The sequence below is a fragment of the Oncorhynchus clarkii genome, chromosome 28, assembly GCF_045791955.1.
Source record: "Oncorhynchus clarkii lewisi isolate Uvic-CL-2024 chromosome 28, UVic_Ocla_1.0, whole genome shotgun sequence".
Classification (NCBI taxonomy): Eukaryota; Metazoa; Chordata; class Actinopteri; order Salmoniformes; family Salmonidae; genus Oncorhynchus; species Oncorhynchus clarkii.
In genome coordinates, this window is record NC_092174.1 from 14,922,062 (window position 1) to 14,948,505 (window position 26,444).

The following is a 26,444-nucleotide window of genomic DNA, read 5'->3' on the forward strand; positions in this document are numbered from 1 at the left end:
TCTCTCCCCTTCTTCCCATGACCCTGCCCCCCTCTCTCGTCTATCTCCCGCTCTTCTTTCCTCTCCCTCTCTCAGAAAAGCTAGCCGAGGCCCAGCGCCGTTTCGCCACGCTGCAGAATGAGCTGCAGTCTTCACTGGATGCCCAGCGGGAGAGCAGCATGCAGGGCCTCCGTCGCCGCCGCAAGGCCGTCTTCCACCTGTCCCAGCAGGAGCGCTGCAAACACCGCAACATCAAAGACCTGCAACTGGCCTTCTCAGAGTTCTACCTCAGTCTCATCCTGTTGCAGAACTACCAGGTTAGTAGACACTGCCCCTTAGACACTGCCCCTTAGACACTGCCCCTTAGACACTGCCCCTTAGACACTGCCCCTTAGACACTGCCCCTTAGACACTGCCCCTTAGACACTGCCCCTTAGACACTGCCCCTTAGACACTGCCCCTTTGACACTGCCCCTTTGACACTGCCCCTTTGACACTGCCCCTTTGACACTGCCCCTTTGACACTGCCCCTTTGACACTGCCCCTTAGACACTGCCCCTTAGACACTGCCCCTTAGACACTGCCCCTTAGACACTGCCCCTTAGACACTGCCCCTTTGACACTGCCCCTTTGACACTGCCCCTTTGACACTGCCCCTTTGACACTGCCCCTTTGACACTGCCCCTTTGACACTGCCCCTTTGACACTGCCCCTTTGACACTGCCCCTTTGACACTGCCCCTTTGACACTGCCCCATTGACACTGCCCCATTGACACTGCCCCATTGACACTGCCCCTTTGACACTGCCCCTTTGACACTGCCCCTTTGACACTGCCCCTTTGACACTGCCCCATCCTGCTGCACAACTACAAAGTTAGACCCTTGGGCGGTATCCAGATTTTCATATTGTAAAACCGTGCTTCACTCATCCTGGAATTTACGGTATTACCGGCATAGCACACAAGGGGGTGCTAAAAACAAGAGAAAAGCCCATTGGGCCTCTATTACCAGAATACTAACAAAAGCAGCACAAACTAATAGTGAAATCACATTGACGCTGTTAGCTAAATGCTAACTTGCAAAAACGAACAAACTAATTGCAAAGACGGGCAAATCCAGCCCATAAAGCTATACAAGCATAGCTAGTAGCTACCAAATGTAACTTTCTGTGAGTGTGGACATTTACAAGCGAATGTGAACGAGAGAAGTTGTGCAAATGAGCCAAGTTGTGATGCATGCTTTTCTGAAGGAAGAGCAGCATGTGTACATGGAGCAGAGGGGAGGAGACAAAAAAAAACGTTAGTAGGAAGCACAGGGAAAAAATGGCAGCTGTACAGAACTCATCCAGAGCTCTTTGACTTCTGGCAGAAAGCCTTTATAAGATATCTGATGGCAAACATTTAGTAGTGAATTGAATTGTAACTTCATCACCTCATGTGCGCTGCACAACAGAGACTCGACAATAGATAGACTGCTATGGACTCACCAGCTCTCGCTTTCTCCCATTGTGCTATTTACAAACAAACACGTGACTGGCATAACTGTTCTGGGGAACTACAGTAAGCTTCATAATGTAAGATCATGTGAAACAGGTGATATGAAGAACTCAATCTGCTTTATCTCCTAACATATTGCACATGTTGACCCCAGGTATTAAAAAGGTAGCTACAAATAGTCCAACATATTGAAAAAACGTCAAAGAAATAGTTTTGACGGTATCGAAAAACAATCCTGTGGCTTTTTCCAAATACCCCCGGTATACAGTATACCAACCAATCCAACCCCTAGATACTACACTACTTCTGGATACTACCTCAGCCTCATCCTGCTGCAGAACTACCAAGTTAGGTACCAGCTCCTAATCACCAAACCGTAGACACTACCGCAAACCCTAACCTTGTTGTCCTGTGTCACCTTCTGATCCATTGCAATACGTTTTCGTCCTAAAAATTCTCTGGGAGACTCCTATTATAATCCTTCAACTGTTTCTCCTTTCCCCAGAATCTGAACTTCACAGGTTTCCGTAAGATCTTGAAGAAGCATGATAAGATCCTGGAGACGTCGCGGGGAGCCGAGTGGCGCGTGGCCCACGTGGAGGTGGCCCCCTTCTACACCTGCAAGAAGATTACCCAGCTCATCTCTGAGACTGAGGTACTGGATTGGACAGCCATTTTGTTCCCCCCTCTTATCAATGAAAAGCATTGGCTAGCAGTAATGTACCATAATAATTTCAGTTTTATTCGCTTATCATCTTGTCTTGAACTTTTAGCTGTGACAATCTCTTCCTTTCTCGCTGTGTCTCCACCGCTCTCTCAGGCCCTGGTAACACAAGAGTTGGAGGGAGGAGACAGACAAAGAGCCATGAAGAGACTACGAGTGCCCCCACTGGGTGCTGCACAGCCTGCTCCGGCGTGGACCACCTTTAGGGTCGGCTTGTACTGTGGCGTCTTCCTCGTCCTCATGGTCACCGTCGTCATCACTGGTACGCCCGTCATCCCTCCCTCCCTCCCCATTTCTACGGGCCTAAGTGCTCTAGTTCAGGATTTGACAGCTCAGTTGTTGACGGAAAGCTGGCGTTAATGTGTTATTAATGGGTTATTAATCGTCCTGCCCTCTAGCTGCGGTTGTGATAGAGAATGCCAACGTGTGGCCACTGGTGAGGATCTACCGCGGCGGCTTCCTGCTGATCGAGTTCCTCTTCCTGCTGGGCATCAACACGTATGGCTGGCGCCAGGCTGGGGTCAACCATGTGCTCATCTTCGAGCTCAACCCCCGCAACAACCTCTCCCACCAGCACCTCTTTGAGGTAAGAGTTTGGTCCTGTGTGGCTCAGTTGGGAGAGCATGGCGCTTGCAACATCAGTATTTTGGGTTCGATTCCCGGGGCCACTCTTAAGTAAAATGTATGCGCTCATAACTAACTTTGGATAAAAGCGTCTTATGAATGGCGCATATATTAGTCTGGTCCCAGAAGTTTGTTGTTGGACACTGGTTGAGTTTTAGTCATATCGTTCTGATTATTACTTATCGTTCATATTATCTATGTGGCTTTTTATGGTCACATTTAGTGTAGTGTTACTGAATCTAGCTTTTCGCATTAGTATCAAGTCATTTGCTTGAATTCTCTCCCTCTCTGTCTCAAATTGAAACTAGCTTTATTGGCATGAAGGGAGCAAATCAGCTGTTGCCAAAGCAATAAGCAGTAGAACGGAATGACACGAATAGATGGCGTTTTCAATCAAATTACAACATCAGTTAACCTGCCTCTCCACTCCTCCACATAGATTGCTGGTTTCCTGGGGGTGCTGTGGTGTGTGAGCATCCTGTCCTGTCTGTTCTCCAAGTCCATCCTGGTGCCCATGCAGGCCAACCCGCTGGTCCTCTACGGCTTCTTCTTCCTCTTCCTCATCAACCCCTTCAAGACCCTCTACTACAAGTCACGCTTCTGGCTCCTCAAACTGCTGGTGAGACGCTCAGAATGCCGAAGAAGTGCACTGTCAAATGTTATATGGCCGCAGAACATGTCTGAACATGTGCCTGTCATCATGACGGGGGAAAGGGGTAAAATATAGACATTTTATGTTGCCAAATGCTCTGTCTTTGTTGTCCTATGCATCCTTAGTCAGTATATATATATATATATATATATATATATATATATATATATATATATATATATATATATATATATATATATATATATATATATATATATATATATATATATATATCTTTCTCTCACACGATCTCTCTCCATTCCCCACCTCTCTACATTTCTCCCTATCCCTCCCTCTCCTCCAGTTCCGTGTGGTGACAGCCCCGTTCCACAGGGTAGAGTTTGCAGACTTCTGGCTGGCCGACCAGCTCAACTCTCTAGGGGTGGTTCTGATGGACCTGGAGTACCTCATCTGTTTCTACAGCTTTGAGCTCGACTGGAAGCAACAAGACGGGCTACTGCGCGACAGTAAGCAACGGACACACACACACACACTAACACACTCCAAGCTCAATGGACAATAAGCTTGTTAGTTTGACTATCAATCAGTCAGCTCAACAATCAGGGCTTTTCTCATTTCTGGTGGCTACTTTCATTTCTCTCTTCCTCTCCTTTATCCCTGTCTCCTCTCTCTGTATCTCTCTCTTTCTCACTCTCTGTCATCACAACACGCAGCCTTATCCAAGCATACAAATCTCAGTCAAAACAAGCCCACACTAAACATACCCTCAAGACTTTTGTCCAAACAAAGTGAACTCGAGTCCAAACAAACATAACCAAGTCCACAGACGGCTCACTCCAAACACTATCCAGTCCAAATAAACATACACACCACCACCTATCCTTGTTCAAGCACATTTTATCCCGTTGATGTTATTATTTGCATGGGTGTTAAGTTTTGGAGTCAACTCCATCTAAAACTCATGAGTATATTAAATTCCTGTAAATAAATTCTATGTCCGATCTAACAGACAGGAATTTAAATGGAATGTATTTGGCAGATTTTATTGGTTGACTGATAATGTGCTTTGTGATAGGTGCTGGTGTTTGTCACTTCTACTCGTATAACTGAATTGTATTGGTTAATTCCTAATCAATGTGTATTCTGATAGGTGGAGGCGTGTGTCACTCGTACTCGTATGGCGTGCGGGCAGTGATCCAGTGTCTGCCGGCCTGGTTCCGCTTTGTGCAGTGCCTGCGGCGTTACCGCGACTCCAAACGGGCCTTCCCACACTTGGTCAACGCAGGGAAATACTCCACCACCTTCTTTGTGGTCACCTTCGCTGCCCTCTACAGCACCCACAAAGGTATGGAGAGAATGTTTATAGTCATCTTAGACTGGGATCTAAATGACATATCGTAAGTACAGAACTGTTTTGGGCCACTACGCCGGTTGACATGCATATACCAGTGATTCTCATAAGAGGAGAGAGGATCCACAAACAATGGAACAACAAACAAGGAGAGATTAGTACAGTAATGGTATTTGCAATATAACGTTTGTAGTTTCTACATATGCACTACGTACCAAATGCTTGAATCATTGATTGAGCGGTTGCTTTGTTGATTGATCAGTGATTTGAGTGATTGAATATGACCCTTGACCCCTATGCCTCTCCCCTCCTAGCTGAGCGTCATGATGACACCCAGATCTTCTTCTACCTGCTGATTGGCTGTTCATTAGTCAGTTCCTGTTACACCCTGGTGTGGGACCTGAAGATGGACTGGGGCCTGTTTGACCGCAATGCAGGAGATAACACCATACTCAGAGAGGAGATCGTCTACCCACAGAAAGTTAGTGTGCACCTCTTGGTCATAACGACCAAAATGACAAATATAAGTTGGGTAGAGGTAATCGTCCAAATACAGAAATACACACACACACACACACACACACACACAGTTCGGGAAAAACATATGCCTCAAAGAGGAACAGAGAGGATGTAGGGCTGGTCGATATGTAACTCATTTGAATGTATGTTTCTGTGCAATATTCCAAATGCCTGTATCGCAATAATCATTTTTTTGTTCTCATGAGTGTTTATGTCCGATTGTTCTCATATTGTCTTTTTGGTCTCGTCTCCTTCGTTCCTTCTCTGCTCTGCGCACCTTTCCATTTACACCAACGATCAGAGTATAATGACCAGATGCTCATGTCTCCGCCCTAACAATGGGAGTTGTCCCAAAGACGCAAAGGTAGTCAACAAGCTTAGGCCCGAAATAAGCCCATAGAAACGCATTGGGCTAATTTGTGAAACCTCTCGCTTTCGCCTGTTCCTCTGTTTACACTCACACACAAAGCCCCTGACACTCGCACAACAAAGATGAGAGATCACGTCTTCCTTTCTGACAAGCGGTTTCAACCTGCTATTTGTATTTGAGGTTTGGTCCAACAGAATGGGTCATATGGACACAAACACATTGAGACATTATTTTACTGTAACAGAGGACAAGTTAACCTTTCTAATCATACCCTCAACTGCTCAAAGTTCACACAGAGCAGACAGTACTAAAACAGGAGTATCAATGAACGTTGATTCTGGACAATTCATTCTCAGTGTCGTGCACGGCATTGCAGTACCGCTAGCAGCATTTTGGCCACCGACTGTTATACTAGTTGTCTAATTAAGCAATAAGGCATGAGGAGGTGTGGTATATGGCCAATATACCATGGCTAAGGGCTGTTCTTAGGCACGCTGCATCGCGGAGTGCCTGGACACAGCCCTTAGCCGTGGTATATTGGCCATATACCACAAACCCCAGAAGTGCCTTTTTGCTATTATAAACTGGTTACCAATGTAATTAGAGCAGTAAAAATACATTTTGTCATACACGTGGTATACGGTCTGTTATACCACTGCTGCCAGCCAGTCAGCATTTAGGGCTCGAACCACCCAGTTTATAATCTGTGTTTTATAAATGTGCAATAAACATAAAACATCATTTATATAAGGAATTGGCAGCTCGATCTCATTCTGAGAAAGAAGGTAGGCCACTTGATTTCAACATCTGAACAAAGTGGACAGGCTAGCCTGCTGTTCAAACAGTTGGAGAAGGACAGAAGGGTGTGTTCATAACAATTCAACTGTTCTGCCTTGTTAACTAGCAAATAGATCCTTGAAACATAAAGATTAGCTGGCTACTCACTAGCTCGTGGGCTTGTGCTAGAGAGATTATGAGACCGGTTTTCTAATGCCTGCTACAAGAGGTTAGTCATTATTAGTGAATGTGCTTTATACATGGTTCTGGTTAAATTTGTAACAAAATATTTTTGTAGACAAACCTGAAAGCCAGATCAGTGATTATTGCAACAACAACAACAAAAAGGTTCAACTATTTTGATCAAATAATTAAATAATTATTTGGTTTAATGGTTGTGGAAGGCCTAGGTGTAATTTCACAAGCCCTGAATTCATTTAGATTATTGTTGACTGTTTGAAATGCAGTGTATTTGACCTCTTAATTGTACAACAAAGCTTATTTAGAAATGTATGTCGTAAATAGTCCAGAAGTTAGGGAAAAAAATGGAAATGGAGAATGATTTTTAGGCCATAACACCCATAAGACGATGTCTGCTAATGCAATAAATCATCGTTCAAATATATTCAGGCCTACTATTTTTCTGTAATGTCAGAAGATATGTGGTTATGTGATGATAATACATGGGTGTGTGTGTTTGTTCAGGCCTACTACTACTGTGCCATACTGGAGGATGTGCTGCTGCGTTTTGCCTGGACAATACCCCTCTCCCTGAGCACCGCCAGTGCACCGTCAGCTGCAGACATTGTGGCTACCATCCTAGCCCCTCTGGAGGTCTTCAGGTGAGATTACATTATCTGAAGATTCACAGGCGATCATTTAACCACTAAATACCTCCCTCAATGGTATTTCATACATGAAATGAATGTGAAACACCTCAACATTTCACTTGATTCTCTTCCGCTCCACTGCAGGCGTTTTGTGTGGAACTTCTTCCGCCTGGAGAACGAGCACCTGAATAACTGTGGCGAGTTCCGTGCCGTGAGGGACATCTCAGTGGCTCCGCTGAACGCTGACGACCAGACGCTGCTAGAGCAGATGATGGACCAGGAGGACGGAGTCCGGAACCGCCTGGGCAAGAAGAACTGGAAACGCTCCTACAGCGTGTCCCTGAGACGGCCACGCCTCGCTTCCCAGTAAGGTTATACAATTGCTCCACACACATATAATGGCATGCATGCATACATACACACAAAGCTACAGCGTGTCCCTGAGACAACCGCGCCTCGCTTCCCAGTATGGTAATAATGTATGGCTGTGTTTTCCCCTCTACTTAACTTCCTCTCCTCAGGACCAAGACCCGGGACACCAAAGTTCTCATGGAGGACACAGACGATGACACCTGACATCAGGCCAGACCCATTGCATCCATAGCATGGGTTCAGAACCTCTTTAAAGGACCACGTCCCTCCTAGGGGCATACACCCCCTCCTCCCCCATCAATCAGTCCATCAATCATTTGATGACCCGCCCCCTCATCAGTCCATCACAGAGCTGCCTATCTGCGTCAACACACAGAGTACAAAGACTTGAATATAGGCGTATACAGAGGATAACAATTGGAGACAAATACAAATATCACACACACACACACACACCTTGGAACAGCTACTTTTAAGCCACTTTGTTTTGTTACGTTCATGGACCATTTAGTGCTGAGTTGACGTCACCCGTTGTTTTTTATATTTCATGGGGCATAGACAAAACACCAAGACTGTGTAAATGTTGATGTAAATATCAGGAAGAACAAACGGGGAACGGACTGTTGATTTCAAGATGGCTAATCAGAAATGATGTAATCTAAAAAAGACTGAGAGCGTTGGACTCTGAACAGTGATCAGACACTCCTCTGCAATCAGTCTGGTCCAAGACTTTCTTATGACCTTTTTTGATGAACATGATGATGACGATTACTGTATTGATGTGGCTGTCCTTTCCATGTGTGATAAGTTCTTCCACGAATACCTTGGTTTTTATTTTATTTTGTTTAATTAAATTGTTATTTATGTGAGGGGAAAGATGCCTAAAACATTTGGTAGTGAAATGGGGGAGGTTCTGGTTTGAAATGGCTGCTAAAGTGTCTGCCTAATGTTGCCCAAAAATAACTGTTCCAAGAACTTGTTGGTAAGGGGGAGAGGAGTTTGTTCTAATGGTTTAGTATGGGTCGGTCTGAATATAAGGCTGATCAGTGCTTCAGGGCATCTCATCCTTTAAAATGACATTATGTTCAAAAACCCTCAGGAGGCTCTGATTGGACAATTCTCTTAAAACAAGCCCACCCCTTCCCGGTCTTCAGAACCTTTTATAGGGAGGGGGCCTCCCGTCATTGGGGAACATCCCCCCCCATGTCTATTTCTATGGGCAAAAGCACATTCCTTGACAAACTGTTCACACCCCCTTTTGTTGGCGGAGAGGATTTTGCAGTTTATTTCCTGTAATTCTATACATTCTGCCATTGGGTGAAGATTTTTTGGGCCATTTTTAAGCTAATTTCCTGCAGTTCTACATATTTTGCGTGTTCATGTGATATCTGAGTGACTCAAACATTACAACAAAATCAATGGGCTAAAAGACCTAGCTAAAAAAACGTTAGCTGACATAGACTAGTTGATCTGGACATTTCTGACAAGTTATAAATAGCTCTCTGAGGTCTGCAATGACGAGGAAAACTGATGATGCACTACCCAATTTCAAAATTGCACCTTGTGCATTCAAGAGTAATTTGAAAGCCAGACAGTCCCCCCCCCCCCCCCCCCCCCCCCCCCCACCCCCGACCCCACAGTTTGGGAACCACTGGTCTAAGGTACAACATTTTTAGATAGACGTTATAGCGTAAATGAAAATGTAAGAACTTTCTTAAATGAAATCATATCATTTGACAACCCTGTTTGTAAGCTTTCAAATGATATCACACTCAACCGTTTATTTTTCCCCAGTGATGTGGACGTCTCATGGAAGGTTGGGGTATGCAAAATGGGTCAGCTTTGAGCACCTCCATCTCCTGAATGCTTTGACATTCAGGTCCAAAAAGTCACTTTCTGACCACTTCCACCATGGGCAAACATGAATGAAAGGTTTTGTTCAAATCAAACGGGGTGCAGTCAGAAAGTGATTGAAATCACATGGAACAACCCCTATACCAATATGGTTTAACTGTAGCATTGTTTACTTTCATGCCAAATCTAGGATGTCTTCTTTTAATTTACTAGTGTGAGCTAACACAGTCTCTCTCAGTAAGCCCTGGTAGGTGTGAGAATGACAGAGTGTATGAATGACTATTGCTCTTAGAGCTAGTCAAATATCTGAAACATTCCATTGAGAGCTGGGCTGTGCTTCCAAAGTGTAACGCTTCACTCAAAGCCCATTTTATGCTTGATCTGAAAATGTGGTCAAGAGTATGGAGGGTGTGATGCAATTGCGGCGTCTCCGGAGACACGCAGAGGCCAAATTGAGCTCCATACCGCCTCACCGTGAGCCTCCCAAATTTTGTAACAATGCGGAGGGCTCCGTATAGCTACATACACACAAACTCACTTCCTTGACAACTTCCTTTACAACAGCTCTGCGCTGCGCCGCGGAGCGCAAGAAGTATGAACGCCCGGACTTCTGCAGAGGCCGTGTCACCGTAGAATGCTGCACGGCCAATGCAGACGTCAGATTGATCCTGCAGCACCTTTTCCTGATAATGCACAGTAGATAGAAATTCAATCTATAGAAAATATATTTCACTATTAGGGCCCTTACTTTTTCTTGGCCATGTGACAGTTTTTTTCTAGAGAAAATCACATCCTAAGGTGCCACCAGCCACCTGTGATCCCTACGTCTGTTCTAGACATCCTAGTTCTATATGCGATGTTGTGGTGCTTTGCGTCCACTAAGCACCACAGCCCAGGTCTCTTCTGAAAGCCCAGCTCTCTTCTATCAGTAGGGTCAGTTTCCACTGACTCTGTTATAATTGGGGCCCAGTGTTTTTCCTGCTCAGGTGTCAGTTTGGAAAACTCCTGGTCCTTGCCATCCCATTAGACCGCAGGGCTGAACACCCAATGCCAGTTAGGAGTCACGTGTATCTGGGGATGTGCAGGGGTTGGCCTCTTCACCTGCCCTTAATATTAGTAGTTGTTGAATTCTGCTGAAAAACAGCATATTTCTCTGTAGCAGAAATCTAAGTCATTCCATCCAGACAGTTTTTTATTTTTACGTTTTATTCCTAGCCTTGGATGTGTTCTTAGCTCGGATACTTCTCACTTTGGGGGATTTGTTGAATGTATCATTCTGTTAGTAACTCCAGCCAATAAATGCAATGTGTATGCGCTCACATAAAGACTCCAAAGAGAAGGGTCTGCATTGGCTCACCTAAGGAGACTTGAATATTAGAATGCATTTCATGCGTTTCAGCTTTAAGTGTTCTGCTCTGACTGAGTAAGAACCATTTCCCAGAATCCCTCCCTTCCTAAAAGCCACCTGAGGGTTTTAACCCCCACTCTGTATAACCAGGTAGATTTACTAACACTGTAAAGATATAAGCAATCGTATAGGGCGGAATCCTAACTTGATATGCCCAGATAACTCATCTCCCATTGATATCAATGCACAATGTTCAAAGGTTTGAGTTAACCCAAGTATTTTTCAGGTTAGGTTTTGGCCCATACTTCTCAAGCTGCATTTCGTAGTTCATAGGTCAACTGTAATGGTGATTATGGAAAGCCTGATGGAGCTTAAATGTGGTCTAGGGGGAACTAGTCTTAAATAATGTGGTGAAGGAGAGAACCAAGAAAAGACAACATGGTGATCTATTAGTGTCTCCGTTCCAAGTAACACCTTATTGCTGATATAGTGCACAAGAAGTATCATGCTATATTGGACTATATAGGGAATAGGGTGTCATTTGCGATATGCCCAGTCTTTTTATGGTTGAGCTTTCCTGTCGGCCTTGCCCAGCTCAGATGGGATTCTCCACAGAGGTCCATAGACTTGAATGGAGCTGGTGAGCAATAACGGCCATGTGTAATCCCTGTAATAAGTCTTAATAAGTGTTAAGCAATGTTTGTACCCGAGGGAGGAGGGGACCCCAGTGTCTCAGGGCAAACTGTTGATTTTCATTGGGCCTCAGTGCTTTGTAGATCAATGAGTCAATATTTAACTAGATTCCACCTCATCCGATTGTCCAATTTCTGACAAAAATAAATGATTTGCCATAAAAGTGTACCTACTTGTGCACTTTAGCTGCTATATAAGAACCATTATAGGCACCGAATAAGCGAGCGATTCATTTGTTTTTTTCCTGACGAAAACGAGAAAGATGGGGCACAACTAGTAACGAGTCACCCTGTGCGACCTTGGGTCCCCCGCCCGTTGTTAAGATGGTGATGCCATTCTGTTACATTTTCAGATATTGTGGTCTCTACAGGTCTGAAGACTGCACCTCTCTAGGTCAACCAATGGACCTAGTGGGGGAATAAGCAAATATTTACCCTTTTGTTACATTCCTAATGTAACGTCACACCCCTGAGAGAGTGATATGGAGGACCCACACACAAAGATATTGTAAATATACACACACTCTGAAGTGCTTACACACACCCTGCTTACAAGCATACCCTGTACACACACTTACCTTGCTTGGAGTATGATCCAGCTGATCTATGAATGCTAAGATTGGAGTGGCACTGGACCCATTCCCCTGTCTCTTCTCATTGGATCACTGAATCTCTCAGAGCTGTCACTCAAATGGATCCTCCCATGGAAGAAGAGTGGAATCTACTGTAGCAAAAGCCTGGACCAAAACAAAGCTCTTTAGAATGTTTTGTGAAACGTAAACCATGTTTCCCTTATGCCTAGAACGTTATAAAGACTTAAATAAAGACCCTGTATGGATTATATGAAACGGACGACCATTACATGTCCCATGTGCCCCGCGAGCTTTGTTTTATGTTTCAGTTTTTGGACATGCCCTATGTACTGTCATCGTACCCTGTACTTCTGGTCACTGTAACTACAACCTTAAAGGAGTACTCGTCATGAGTACTCGTCGGCATTCTCTGCTAACTTAGGCGTCTGGATCGTCTCCCTGACCCTGTAATTCTGTTTTTGAGTTTAAAAAAAATATCTAACAAAAAAAATGACTGGACTCGTAGCTCTTTATTTCCATCCTTCTATACTTGTTTATTTCCTATTTTATTCATTCTCTTCTGTACTTTCTTTGTCCAGCAGGTGCTGCTGTTTCTATGACCTCGTGAGGACATTCTATAATGTTTGAATGTAGACTGTTGTGAATATTTTCCTATACATTTTGGTTTCTTTTGCAGAGGGAGGTGTCAATGAAATGTCTTCTTATAGCTACTCAAAGTAGTAGTTTTGTGCCCATGCTTGGCAGGCTGAAACTTCCCATGCTTCTCCTATAAATGGAAAATGTATTGTATAGGCCAATGCCAGCCACAGATTTGACACCAAAAAACATGCCCATGCCTATTTGCTACAGCAAATGCGGATCAACATGGCACCGCCCTCTTGTGTGGAATGCCAAAGGATACAATTATCTGACAGATTGTAGAGACAAAGTAACATTTTACGGGCACTTTTGTAACCGTACACTCTGCCTTTTCATTCTCTGGAAGTATTTAATTCAGTTTGGGGAGTGATCCATGACCAAATAGATCACATACTTTTGTATATATAGTGTGACACCCCTTCAAATTTGTGGATTCGGCTATTTCAGCCGCACCCGTTGACGATTGGTGTATAAAAATCGAGCACACAGCCATGCAATCTCCATAGACAACTATTGGCAGTAGAATGACCTTACTGAAGACTTTCAACGTGGCACCATCATAGGACGCCATCTTTCCAACAAGTCAGTTCGTCAAGAGCTGCAAGTGCTGTTATTGTGAAGTGAAAACGTCTAGGAGCAACAACGGCTCAGCTGCAAAGTGGTAGGCCACACAGGCTCACAGAACAGGACCGACGAGTGCTGATGCGCGTAGCACGTAAAAGTCATCTGTCCTCAGTTGCAACACTCACTACCGAGATCCAAACTACCTATGGAAGCAACGTCAGCACAATAACTTTGTCGGGAGCTTCATGAAATGGGTTTCCATGGCCAAGCAGCCACACACAAGCCTAAGATCACAATATGCAATGCCAAGCATTGGCTGGAATGGTGTAAAGCTCGCCGCCATTGGACTCTGGAGCAGTGGAAACACTTTCTCTGGAGTGATGAATCACACTTCACCATCTGGGTTTGGCAGATGCCAGGAGAACGCTACCTGCCCCAATGCATAGTGCCAACTGTAAAGTTTGGTGGAGGAGGAATAATGTTCTGGGGCTGTTTTTTATGGTTCTGGCTAGGCCCCTTAGTTCCAGTGAAGTGAAATCTTAATGCTACAGCACAATGACATTCTAGCCGATTCTGTGCTTCCAACTTTGTGGCAACAGTTTGGGGAAGGCCCTTTCCTGTTTCAGCATGACAACCCTGCGCACAAAGCGGGGTTCATCCAGAAATAGTTTGTTGATATCGCTGTGGAAGAACTTGACTGGCCTGCACAAAGCCCTGACCTCAACCCCATTGAACACCTTTGAGATGAATTGGAACAATGACTGTGAGCCAGGCCTAATCACCCAACATCAGTGCCCGACCTCACTAATGCTCGTGGCTGAATGGAAGCAAGTCCCCGCAGCAATGTTCCAACGTCTAGTGGAAAGCCTTTCCAGAAGAGTGGAGGCTTATATCAGCAAAGGGGGGACCAGCTCCATATTAATGCCCATGATTTTGGAATGAGATGGTTGACGAGCAGTTGTCCACATACTTTTGTATTGTGTATGATAAACTGGGTGGTTCGAGTCCTGAATTCTGATCAGACCATATACCACGGGAATGACTAAACATTTATTTTATGTTGGTAACCAGTTCATAAGACTGGGTTTGTGGTAATTGGCCAATATACGAAGGCTAAGGGCTGTATCCAGGGCCTCTGTGTTGCATCGTGACTTAGAACAGCTTTTAACAGTGGTATAAATGGCAATATACCACGCCCCCTCCGAGTTATTAAGTGTTTGAATTGTAGCATAACAGAACAATTTATTTAGATGAATAACAGCTCGTTGGCCTATTCCACAAGTCACTGCACACGTTTTCCACTGTCTTGCCTTGTTGCAACGTATCATGGCAGTAGACATTAGGTCGAGAAGTACTTGAAAACAAAGGTTCACCCCTCACCACCAATAGGCTGTACAGTTGCCTTGATTTCATCATCTTTGTTGACACGTGCTTCGATTATTTGCTTAGTTGCACAGCGGTGAGTAGGGCCTAGCATAGGTGAGCCGCATGCGGGTTAAAGAGCAGAAATGATTTCAGTTGCATTCTGACTGCATGAACGGAAGTTTCTCCATTCTCCTTGACATAGAGTAGCCTACTTTTGTGTGTGTGGTGGGCGGGAAATGTCATACATTTCCGACATGTCTGTAAAGGAGAATTATTACGAAGGAGACCTAAATAGTTTACCCGACGACTCCAATGTTGTCCAACGTTATTTATTACAACTGAGACAGAGGGCACAGAAAGACGTCATCGACCCGCAGGACAGGTTGAATTGGTCGGACAGTTTTCTAATAAAGTTTCTGAGAGCGAGAGACTTTGATGTTGAGCTGTCACTGAAGGTTGGTATCCGCGGTGGGTTAACTATTGTAAAATGAAACTATTTAGGACACGTTTTCAATGTATTTAGCAGTTGTTTAGATCTTGGAATCAAAACTGTCAGTGAAGGAGAGTTGGGTCGATGCCCCCAAGAACAATGTCCAATTGCCTACACAAAAAAACAGTTTGGTAAATGTATGTGGACGATGGTCACACTTAGTTTGTTTGCCTATGAAGGGAAATAAGTGACCGCAGTTAACACTTTTTAAGTTAACGTTATTTAATGAAATGTTTTTAGAAAAGAGGCGTTTTTCCCAAGTACTGGGTTAACTGCCAGGACGATCAATGGGAGCAGGATGCACCTGAGCTCAATTTCGAGTATCATAGCAAAGGGTCTGAATAGTTATTTTTATTATATTTGCAAACATTTCTAAAAACATTATGGGGTATTGTGTGTAGATTGCTGAGGATTTTTTATGTTTATTTAATCAATTGTAGAATAAGTCTATAACGTAACAATATGTGGAAAAAGGCAAGGGGTCTGAATACTTAACGAAGTCACTGTGTGTGTCTATATATCATTTTTTTAATTCTAAATGACCAAATATTATATTAATAACTTACCTCCGAATCGTAGCTAGTGACTTAAAGAAATGTAGATGAGACGGATATTTTTATTCTTTATTTTGATTGCAATCTCTCAGAAAAAGTAAAAGGTGTAGATCGTTCTCCATCCTCCCGTTTCAGAATGTAATTTTCATTGTCCTGCTTGGTTCAATAGCTTGACATGATTTGACAGGCTGACCGCTGGCTATTTTTCTGTTGCAATCTAAAATATGTTTTCTTTCCCATCTTTCTTTCTCTCGCTTCCTCTCTCCCTCCATCCTTATAGCTACTAATTAATTACCAGCGTTGGAGGAGAGAGTGCCCAGAGATCAATGCCAACCTGCACCCGTCCTCTGTCCTGGGACTCCTCCAGAATAACTACCATGGAGTGCTGAGGGACCGGGACCTCAGTGGCAGCAGAGTGCTCATCTATAGGATAGGTTAGTCCTCATCTATATGGTGTGGTCTCGGTGTCAGGCAAGGCAAATGGCACCACTGCATAAAACCACCTAATATAGTATTTAGTACTTGTAGTATTTTATTAGGAACTCCATTAGCTACTGCTAAAGCAGCAGCCACTCATCCTGGGTTCCACACAAACCATAGCATAATAAATAACATTAATAGATAATTACAGCTGAAGGACAGAACTAAATACATTTAAAATAAGAATACACACTTTCATATATTTGCCTTAGCATTCCATGCATCATAACGCATAACCGCAATACTGCAGCCATTCATTTTCTCATGTATTGCAATCCTTTGCTCTACTACTGTTACAATTGCTTTGTTTAAGCAGGTCCAGATATCCTAATATCACAGCATCCTTGAATCCTGATATCCTAATATCACAGCATCCTTGAATCCTGATATCCTAATATCACAGCATCCTTGAATCCTGATATTATAATCTCACAGCACCAGTTATGTAGAGAATGTCACAACATCAGGAACAATCTGTATCATTGGTTCATAATCATGTGACTTATAGATGCTACTGAACACATGAAAATGCAATAATCATGTGGAACTTTCACCAAAGTCGTTAACTCCTCCTCATCCCCCCTGGCGTGAACAGAGCCACATATCAATTCATATGGAGTTGCACATAAGTTCACCCCTTCTGTGTTCCCCTGATGTGAATGCAGCAACCTTAAATTGTATGGAGTTGCAGTCTGCACTTCACTAAATTCCCCTGATGTGAATAAAGCTACCTTAATTCACTAAATTCCCGACATGAATAAAGATACCTTGTCATCTACAGTTACCGCCCACAATGGGGTAACGTAATCTCTTAAATCATATGGAATTGCGCCGAAGTTTCACTCCTGCTATGCTCCCCTAACGTCAACGCAGCAACCTTGAAATGTACTTTGAACGTTATTAATTTTGATACATCGGCCCATGGCACAGGGCTATGTGAGGTGGCATACCTACTGTATTTGGCTTAATATAGTATACTCTATAGTAGGTGTATTCAAATCTTACCTTACGAGATCCAGAGCACTGCTAGTTTTCTGTTCTACCTGATCATTAATTGCACCCATCTGGTGTCAGGTCTAAATCAGTCCCTGAATAGAAGGGAATAATTTATAAAATGCAGTTGAACTGGCTTCGATGTCAAGATTAGAATTGGGGTACTCTACAGCAATGGCTCTCCAACCCTGTTCCTGGAGAGCTACCCTCCTGTAGGTTTTTGCTCCAACTCCAGTTGTAACTAACCTTATTCAGTTTATCAACCAGCTAATTGTTTGAATCAAGTGTGCTAGATTAGGGTTGGAGTGAACACTTACAGGACGGTAGCTCTCCAGGGACAGGGTTGGAGGACCCTGCTCTACTGGGCCATTTGAGAAGTTGTCATTTTGAGATGTCATTTGCAATGTGTTGGCTTGTCTCCTCAGGTCAGTGGAACCCTAAAGATTTCACAGCTTACGAGGTGTTCCGTGTCAGTCTGATCACATCTGAGCTGATCGTCCAGGAGACCGAGACCCAGAGGAATGGACTGAAGGCCATCTTCGACATGCAGGGATGGTGCTTCGCTCATGCCCTACAGATCAACTCCTCCCTGGCAAAGATGATGTCCTCTGTGCTCACGGTAGGCTATTAGTTGAACTTGGTTGTGTTCATTAGGAAACCAATGAAAAATGTTTTTTAAAGTTTTGCTACTGAAAACAAAAATGGTTTTGTTATATAAGTTTGTTAATGAATATTTATATTTTGTGTTTTTAAGTTATAATTTTAGTTTTACTTGGCGTTATCACTGTTACACACAGTAGTCCCACCCTGTTTCAGTCTGTTTTCTTTAGTTTGGTGCCTAATGAACAGAACCCAGTACTGTTGTTTTTAAAGGGCCCCTCTGCTTTCAGAAATAATCTTAGAATGATCAATACTTTTGAAGGTTAGGTTTAGGTCTGGATCCAGAGTAATCTGTATTGCAGACATCTCATGTTAATCTTACAGAATATAGCTACATACTCAATAGCTATACTGTGAATAAGCCTGTAATAATAATACTGTAATAAGCCTCTGTGTAAATGTGATCTTGTCAGGACTCGTTTCCTCTGAAGGTGCGAGGGATCCATCTGATCAATGAGCCCATATTCTTCAGACCCGTCTTCACCATGATCCGTCCATTCCTGACTGATAAGATCAAACAGCGGGTCAGTCACCATTCGTATGTTCTTGCACTATGACTTTTGCTTCACCTGGATACATCTTTCATACATTGTCAACAGGAGTGATGGAGATTATGATAGTGACCTCAGATGTTGTTTAGAGCAGGTGCTTATAACCCATTATGATAATGATGATAATGCTGCCTCTGATGACAATGTTGATCATGACAACAGTGATACTAATTCATGTCAATTCCCTTCTGTCTTACACCTAGATCCACATGCACGGCAGTAATTTCAAAGAGACGCTGAGTGGCTTCTTCTCCAAAGACATCCTCCCCCAGGAGTACGGGGGCAGCGGCCCCTCCATGGAGGAGGTGTGTCAGGAGTGGACCTCCCACATTCTGCAGTCTGAGGAACGCCTCACCCAGCTCTCCATCTGCCCTGCAGGAGATGAGGTCACCCCAGACCCAGAGACAGAACCTGACCCTGACAGCCAGTCTGCCTACAGCTCCTGACTCCAAATGGACTACACATCCCAGAGTGCATCTCAATGACCAACCACAAAACTCATAGCATCCTTCTGAAGTGGATGGGGTGCACATCTTCAGCTCTCGAGGTCCAAGATTATATGCAAGTTTACTACAAGTTTCCTGGTTATTAAGTTTGTCAGTTGATGATGGTAGGACCAAATGCTCAAGAATTGAGTACATTGTGTTTGGAATTAGACCTAGACTACTTTTCTCAATCTCCTGTTTTATGGGTGTTAAAGTATATTAGCAGTATACAGCCAACTGTCTGTTACCATGTGTTATAACTAAGACCAAGGTTAAAGATGTATGTTTTAGCTATTTGTTCAATTTTGTGAATGTCTACTGTATTAGAGACTTGTATTTTTATACTATAATTGGTGTTTTAATTATGAAGATTAAAGGTCAATTCCACCACTTTTCAACCTCATTTACATTATCTTCAGCACAATGCCAACATGTGAAAACGGCACATTTCTACATTTTGTAGAAAGAAAATATATAGTTCTAGCCGATTACATCTGAGATCCGCAGTGACGTGGGGAGCATGAAAATACCCTCCCTCTGGCTAGAAATACTTTAAAAGTTTTGAAAAACACTTTTTACTCTACCCTGTGATGTCACAAGCTAGGTTTCTATCCAATTTGCAAGAAATGTTCATGCAAATGTTATAAAATATGCATTAAACCAATATGCACATTTTCCCACCAAAGGTTTGTTTCCATCAAAACAGACTTGTTGCAGAGAGAAGGCTGTCCGTGATGACGTAGTGCACATAAACACTTTTGCGCTAAAGATCTCATGTATCAGATAAAAAAAACACATTCAATGTATTTGCATTGCATTTCCCACTCTATGCATGGTTTTGTTTTGTCACACAAACTTGTGATGAATGCCAAACTTGTCCAATCTAAAAAATTTAAAAAACACTTCCCAACCCATGCGACCCCAAACTGTTCACACCCCTCTTGTTGGTGGAGAGAAATGTTTTAAAGCTAATTTCTTGCACTTGTACACATTTCTTCCATGTCTTGTGTGTATGTGTATATGATACCACTACAAGGGGTCGAAGCCCGACAGTGGAAACAAAATATACTGTATATATACACAGTACCAGTCAACACACCTACTCATTACAGGGTTTTTCTTTATTTTGACTATTTTCTACATTGTAGAATAATAGTGAATACATCAAAACTGAAATACACATATGGAATCACTGAGTATCAAAAAAGTATTACACAAATCAAAATATATTTTATATTCTTCAAAGTAGCCACCCTTTGCCTTGATGACAGCTTTGCACACTCTTGGCATTCTCTCAACCAGCTTCATGATTTAAATTAACAGGTGTGCCTTGTTAAACTGTAATTTGTGGAATTCCTTTCCTTCTTAATGCGTTTGTGCCAATCAATTGTTTTGTGACAAGGTAGGGGTGGAATACAGAAGATAGCCCTATTTGCTAAAATACCAAGTCTATATTATGGTGGCAAGAACAGCTCAAATAAGCAAAGAGAAACGACAGTCCAGCATTACTTTAAGATATGAAGGTCAGTCAATCTGGAACATTTCAAGAACATCAAGCGCTATGATGAAACTGGCTCTCATGAGGACCACCACAGGAAAGGAAGACCCGGAGTTACCTCTGCTGCAGAGGATAAGTTCATTAGAGTTAACAGCCTCAGATTGCAGCCCAAATAAATGCTTCACAGAGTTCAAGTAACAGACACATCTCAACATCAACTGTTCAGAGGAGACTGTGTGAGTCAGGCCTTCGTGGTCAAATTGCTGCAAAGAAACCACTACTAAAGGACACCAATAAGAAAAGACTTGCTTGGGCCAAGAATCACGAGCAGTGGACCTTGGACCGGTGGAAATCTGTCCTTTGGTCTGATGAATCCAAATTGGAGATGTTTGGTTCCAACCGCAGTGTCTTTGTGAGATGCAGAGTAGGTGAACGGATGATCTCTGCATGTGTGGTTCCCACACTGAAGCATGGAGGAGGAGTTGTGGGGGTGCTTTGCTGGTGACACGGTTAGTGATTTATTTAGAATTCAACGCACACTTAACCAGCATGGCTACCACAGCATTCTACAGCAATATGCCATGGGCCAAAATACCAGCAACAGTGTGTGAAAACTTTGTGAAGACTTACAGAAAACGTTTGACCTCTGTCATTGCCAACAAAGGGTATTTAACAAATTATTGAGATACACTTTTGTTATTGACCAAATACTTATTTTCCACCATAATTTGCAAATCACAATTTATTTTACTGACACATAAAGATCCCACCACATTTCTTGCTTCCATCATAGCTGTTGTGATTTTTTTCACCGGTATGACTTTACTCGAACAAAAATTGGATGGAAACGTGGTTACACCCTTACAAAGAAGTCCTACAGGAATCCTGCACCAAATATATATTCTGCAGGATTCATGCAGAATTTTTTGTAAGGGAAGTCCTGCAGGATATCCCACAGGATTTTTGGGGCAACTTTCCTGTAAGACAATTCCTGTATGTAGGAATTATGCAGGTATCCCTTCACAAAAACAATCCAGCAGGAATCCTGCAGAATATACAGTGGATTCGGAAAGTGTTCAGACTAGAGGTCGACCGATTAATCGGAATGGGCGATTAATTAGGGCCGATTTCAAGTTTTCATAACAATCAAAAATCTGTATTTTTTTGGTGCCAATTTTCTTTTACACCTTTATTTAACTAGGCAAGAACACGTTCTTATTTTCAATGACGGCCTAGGAACGGTGGGTTAACTGCCTCATTCAGGGGCAGAACGACAGATTTTTACCTTGTCAACTCGGGGAATCCAATCTTGCAACCTTACAGTTAACCAGTCCAACGCTCTAACCACCTGATTACATTGCACTCCATGAGGAGCCTGCCTGTTACGCGAATGCAGTAAGCCAAGGTAAGTTTCTAGCTAGCATTAAACTTATCTTATAAAAAAACAATCAATCAACGACTGTCATTGCTCCAATGTGTACTTAACCATAAACATCAATGCCTTTCTTAAAATCAATACACAAGTTTATATTTTTAAACCTGCATATTTAGCTAAAGGAAATCCAGGTTAGCAGGCAATATTAACCAGGTGAAATTGTGTCACCTCTTGCCTTCATTGCACGCAGAGTCAGTGTATATGCAACATTTTGGGCCGCCTAATTTGCCACCCGTTAGATAAATTACGGAACGGAATAAACTTTTTGTTTTCGAGGTTATAGTTTCCGGATTTGACCTAAGGCTCGTATTTCTGTGTGTTTATTATGATTTGATATTTGATAGAGCAGTCTGAGTGGTGGTAGGCAGCAGCAGGCTCGTAATAGTCAAAGGTATATGGTTTAGAGAGAAATAGTTGACGCGTTATAATTCCTGTAATAACTTGCGGCTGAACTTGAAAGGGGTTCCTTCGTTATTTTACCATTAATGTCTTCCATAGAGAATGTCTTGATCTACTTCAAATAAGGTCTGTGTTTCGTGCAGGCTTAAACCGCCTCGGCGTTTTGATACCCGTGTAAATCTCACTAGGATAAGGTAACGTTTGTCAACATATTTTCATAAATCCACTCTACAAAAAATTATCTTTGCTTATATTTAGCCAATATTGATCAGAGTTACCTTGTCCTATGGATATCTACAGTTATAAAATTGGCAAGGTGGTGTAGGCCTACACGAAACACAGACCTTATTTTAAGTGAATCTAAAAGTATCCTATGGAATAAATGAATGAAGGAACCGCTTTTCAGATTTTGCTAGAAGATGTCATGGAAATTATGACCCGCACTTTGGTAGTCAATTCTTACCATGCCCATTATTAAAATAGAATTTCCTGCAAACTCCCAAAAAATGTTAGTAGCATAATAACATAACATAAGCCATTGGGAAATGTGTAGAATTGCAGGAAACTGCAGTTTCTCTCTCAGAACTCAAATGGCCAACTAGAAAAAGCTCACACCAAGTTTATTCACCCACTGGGTCATACAACTGCAAAGACAAGGTACGATTGATTACACAAGCACATACATTCATAACCTTCTAATAGGCGGTGTCAACTCCTTACACATCTAGACAGCAAATACATCTCTGTTTCTAGGCAGGAACTTAAATGGTTCCTCTCACTGGTGTAGTCATAGCCCTGCCTGATACTAGAACCTTCGTGGGCATGGAAGTGTATATGTGAGATAGGACTGTAGTAGGAGAGTAGTTGTGATGGGCCTCTAACCCCCTTTAATACAGCAAAATGCATCTAAAACCATGCCATTGGCCACGCCTACTGCCATCGTAGGGGAAACACTATTCTGAGTATCTTGGTAAACTATTTTAAACTCATTTTCAATGCCCTCTTACCTATTCTGCCCATTCATGTCATCTAGCCTATAGGCCTAGTTGAAATTGAAGGCCTACCTCTCCCAAGAACCCACGCCAGTCCCAAGACGGACGGAAAGGAGATAGCCACAGGTCAACAACAAGAAAGGTAGCTACTGCATGATTCTTCAGACATTCATAACGAATCGATTGTACCTATATGGAGTTAAAACAGTCTATATCAAAACTGTCTTCTGACAATAACAATTGGTTGGATTTTGTCTGAGGTATCCTTAATCATCTCATCATCTACCCTCCTTAGATTGGAAGAGGAAAACGACTTACAAGCCATGGCTACAAGTAAGTATTCCACTCAGAGAAACAGCACAGCAGTACTATACACTCACTCCTTTCTGAAATGTTACTGACAGTTGCCACAGTTACCTGACATGCATGGCTCTTCCACACAGGACAGCTCGTCCAAGAGCGACGTCGATCGACCAAAGACCGCCAGCGTCCATCCACTCTGGTAAAACAACATAGCCATTGAAATAGCATGAACTTAGAAGGTAGACTGACACCATCAAAACAGTAGGGAATTGGACACAGAAGAGACTTGAAACACAACCTTAGTGGCAAAAATAACTGCAATGAACACTTAGACATCCTAGAAGTTGGCAGATTTGAGATTGTAGATCCTCAACTGGTCAGATATTTGGGGATGGTGTTTAAAATATCCACCGTACAATATCTTTAATGCGGAGTGCCTAACAGAGACTCATATGGTCACATGTTCTAAAAACTTGGTATGGCTTGGCCAGGATCGAACAACCAACCTTCTGACTTCAAAAAATAAACTTGAACCACAAGACTACAGGGTAGGCCCAATATATGGGAATAATACCAAAGTTTAGGTTGATGACTGACAGGTGCAAGCATCAGTTTTTTTGTTGGCTGTTTCATTATTATCCACTGTCTGTTTCTGAGTGATCTGCCTTCCTTCATGTTAACACTATGGCTATAAGCCTCCTTCTGACCTGGGTATCCGTTGTGCTTTGCAGGGAAACAATGCAGGTGGAGACAACACATATGGACAAGGCAGGGACATCATAAATCAAGTCAGAGGACAAGGAGGGGGGAGAAAAGGCTAAATCTATCCAAAAGAAAAATGACGGAAGATGAGTCTCTGTTCTCAATACTATGTTATGCTCTAAGATACACAACCACCAAGATAGCTCTCAGTAATTTATTGGACATTATACATCTCCGTTGTCCAAAGGGGAAAATCGACATTCCCAACAGCCAGGTTTATGAAGTATTTTGACTGTAATGACACTTTTGAAATGCAGTATATTTGTCCAACATGCCAGTATTTCTTTGGCAGTGAAGTGCCAGATCATTGCACATCATGTGCTTGCCTCCCTGGGGATATGCCATCTCTTGTCAAGAGTGGATCAGTGTTTATGAAATTGTCAGTAAAAAAACAACTAGAGGAAAAGTTATCAGATCCCAAATTCTGTAACGCATTAGAATATAAGTATTCTTGGTCCAAGAGCAGCCCAGATAGTACAGATTACATTTATGATGGTGCACTATACAAGTCAATATATGCCCTTAATGGCACTAATTTAATGAACCTTTCACTCTCATGGAATGAGGAAGGCGTTCCAATATTCAAGTCCTCTCCCTTTCACATCTGGCCCCTAAAAGTCATAGTTAATTAAGTTCCCCCAAACCTAAGAGCAAAGCACATCATTCTTGTGGGGCTGTGGTTTGGGCTACTGGTGCTATCACAAAGGAGAAGTGGTAAACAAGGGTAATGGGTTCACTAGAGTGTATCTGCCTGTGGTGGAAAAAGTACCCAATTGTCATACTTGAGTAAAAGTAGAAATACCTTAATAGAAAATGACTCAAGTAAAAGTAATCCAGTAAAATACTGCTTGTATGTAAATGAAGTCATCGACTCGGCCTGTCCTTAAACATTCATATGCCCATATGCTAATACTTCACACCAAAGATTTTAAGGCACAGATCAATAGCCAAGATACTCAGCTTTCTGCAGACACCATGCTTTTGCAGATAGATGCTTCTGTTCTCATACCAGACTACATTAAATGTTTAAAAAATCAAGTAGGGTCCCCAAATATTGGGACTTTACATTTAAGAGGTACTTTACACCACTGGTATCCGCTTGAGAGTGAGCCAGAACCACACACAGACACTAAACACCTCAGAGAGGTTGCCTTGGTGATAGTCAGGGAACATCATACATGGTGTTAAGGGCCCATCTCCTTTAATGTTTCTTACTGTTTTCAACATGATTGCAGGGTTTGCTTTTGATTACAAGCATGGCATCTTATATGGCATATGTTGGTTTGTGGTTTGAGTCCAAATATCACCCTGAGTCCAAATATCACCCTGAGTCCTGGTACATTGGTAGAGAAATAGAGTGCATAAACAAAAGATTGCTTGCCACAAAACCACCTGTAAATGTGACAAGACCACCATGCGCAATTAATTTGCTCAAATATTGGAAAGCCACAGAGTTCTGACACTTCCTGCTACAGCTATTTTTAGGTCTCTCCAGAGATGTTCGATCTGGTTCAAGTCCGGTCTCTGGCTGGGCCACTCAAGTATATTCAGAGAATTGTCCGGAAGCCACTCCTGCATTGTCTTGGCCGTGTGCTTAGGGTTGTTGTCCTGTTGGAATGTGAACCTTCGCCCCAGTCGGAGGTCCTGAGCGCTCTGGAGTAGGTTTTCATCAAGAATCTCTGTAGTTTGCTCCTTTTATCTTTCCCTCGATCCTGACGAGTCTCCCAGTCCCTGCCGCTGAAAAACATCCCCACAGCATGAGGCTGCCACCACCGTGCTTGACTGTAGGGATGGTGTCAGGTTTCCTCAAGATGTGATGCTTGGCATTCAGGCCAAAGTGTTCAATCTTGGTTTCATCAGACCAGAGAATCTTGTTTCTCATGGTCTGAGAGTCCTTAGGTGCCTTTTGGCAAACTCCAAGCGGGCTGTCATGTGCCTTCTACTGAGGAGTGGCTTCCATCTGACCACTCTAACATAAAGGCCTGATTGGTGGAGTGCTGCAGAGATGGTTGTCCTTCTAGAAGGTTCTCCAATCTCCACAGAGGAACTCTGGAGCTCGGTCAGAGTGACCATCGGGTTCTTGGTCACCTCCCTGACCAAGGCACTTCTCCCCCAATTGCTCATGTAACGG

At 42.9% G+C, this 26,444-nt stretch overlaps 2 protein-coding genes across 2 annotated transcripts in view; both read left to right on the forward strand.

Annotated features, from left to right (window-relative positions):
* LOC139387601 (xenotropic and polytropic retrovirus receptor 1 homolog) overlaps positions 1-11,714 on the forward strand; it is a 33,637-nt gene extending 21,923 nt beyond the window's left edge. The window contains exons 4-14 of the mRNA XM_071133968.1: positions 76-296; positions 1,982-2,131; positions 2,297-2,462; positions 2,599-2,786; positions 3,264-3,443; positions 3,781-3,943; positions 4,588-4,782; positions 5,103-5,269; positions 7,160-7,296; positions 7,429-7,650; positions 7,806-11,714. Coding sequence (XP_070990069.1) covers positions 76-296; positions 1,982-2,131; positions 2,297-2,462; positions 2,599-2,786; positions 3,264-3,443; positions 3,781-3,943; positions 4,588-4,782; positions 5,103-5,269; positions 7,160-7,296; positions 7,429-7,650; positions 7,806-7,860 — 1,844 coding nt within the window. The 3' untranslated portion in view covers positions 7,861-11,714. The remainder of the gene's footprint in view (positions 1-75; positions 297-1,981; positions 2,132-2,296; positions 2,463-2,598; positions 2,787-3,263; positions 3,444-3,780; positions 3,944-4,587; positions 4,783-5,102; positions 5,270-7,159; positions 7,297-7,428; positions 7,651-7,805) is intronic.
* Positions 11,715-14,801: 3,087 nt separating this feature from the next.
* Positions 14,802-19,314, forward strand: LOC139387602 (alpha-tocopherol transfer protein-like). The gene is made up of 5 exons (XM_071133969.1): positions 14,802-15,166; positions 16,036-16,189; positions 17,654-17,847; positions 18,302-18,412; positions 18,643-19,314. The coding sequence occupies exons 1-5, from the start codon at positions 14,948-14,950 to the stop codon at positions 18,883-18,885; spliced, it is 921 nt and encodes a 306-aa protein (XP_070990070.1). The 5' UTR covers positions 14,802-14,947; the 3' UTR covers positions 18,886-19,314.
* The last annotated feature ends 7,130 nt before the right edge of the window (positions 19,315-26,444 follow it).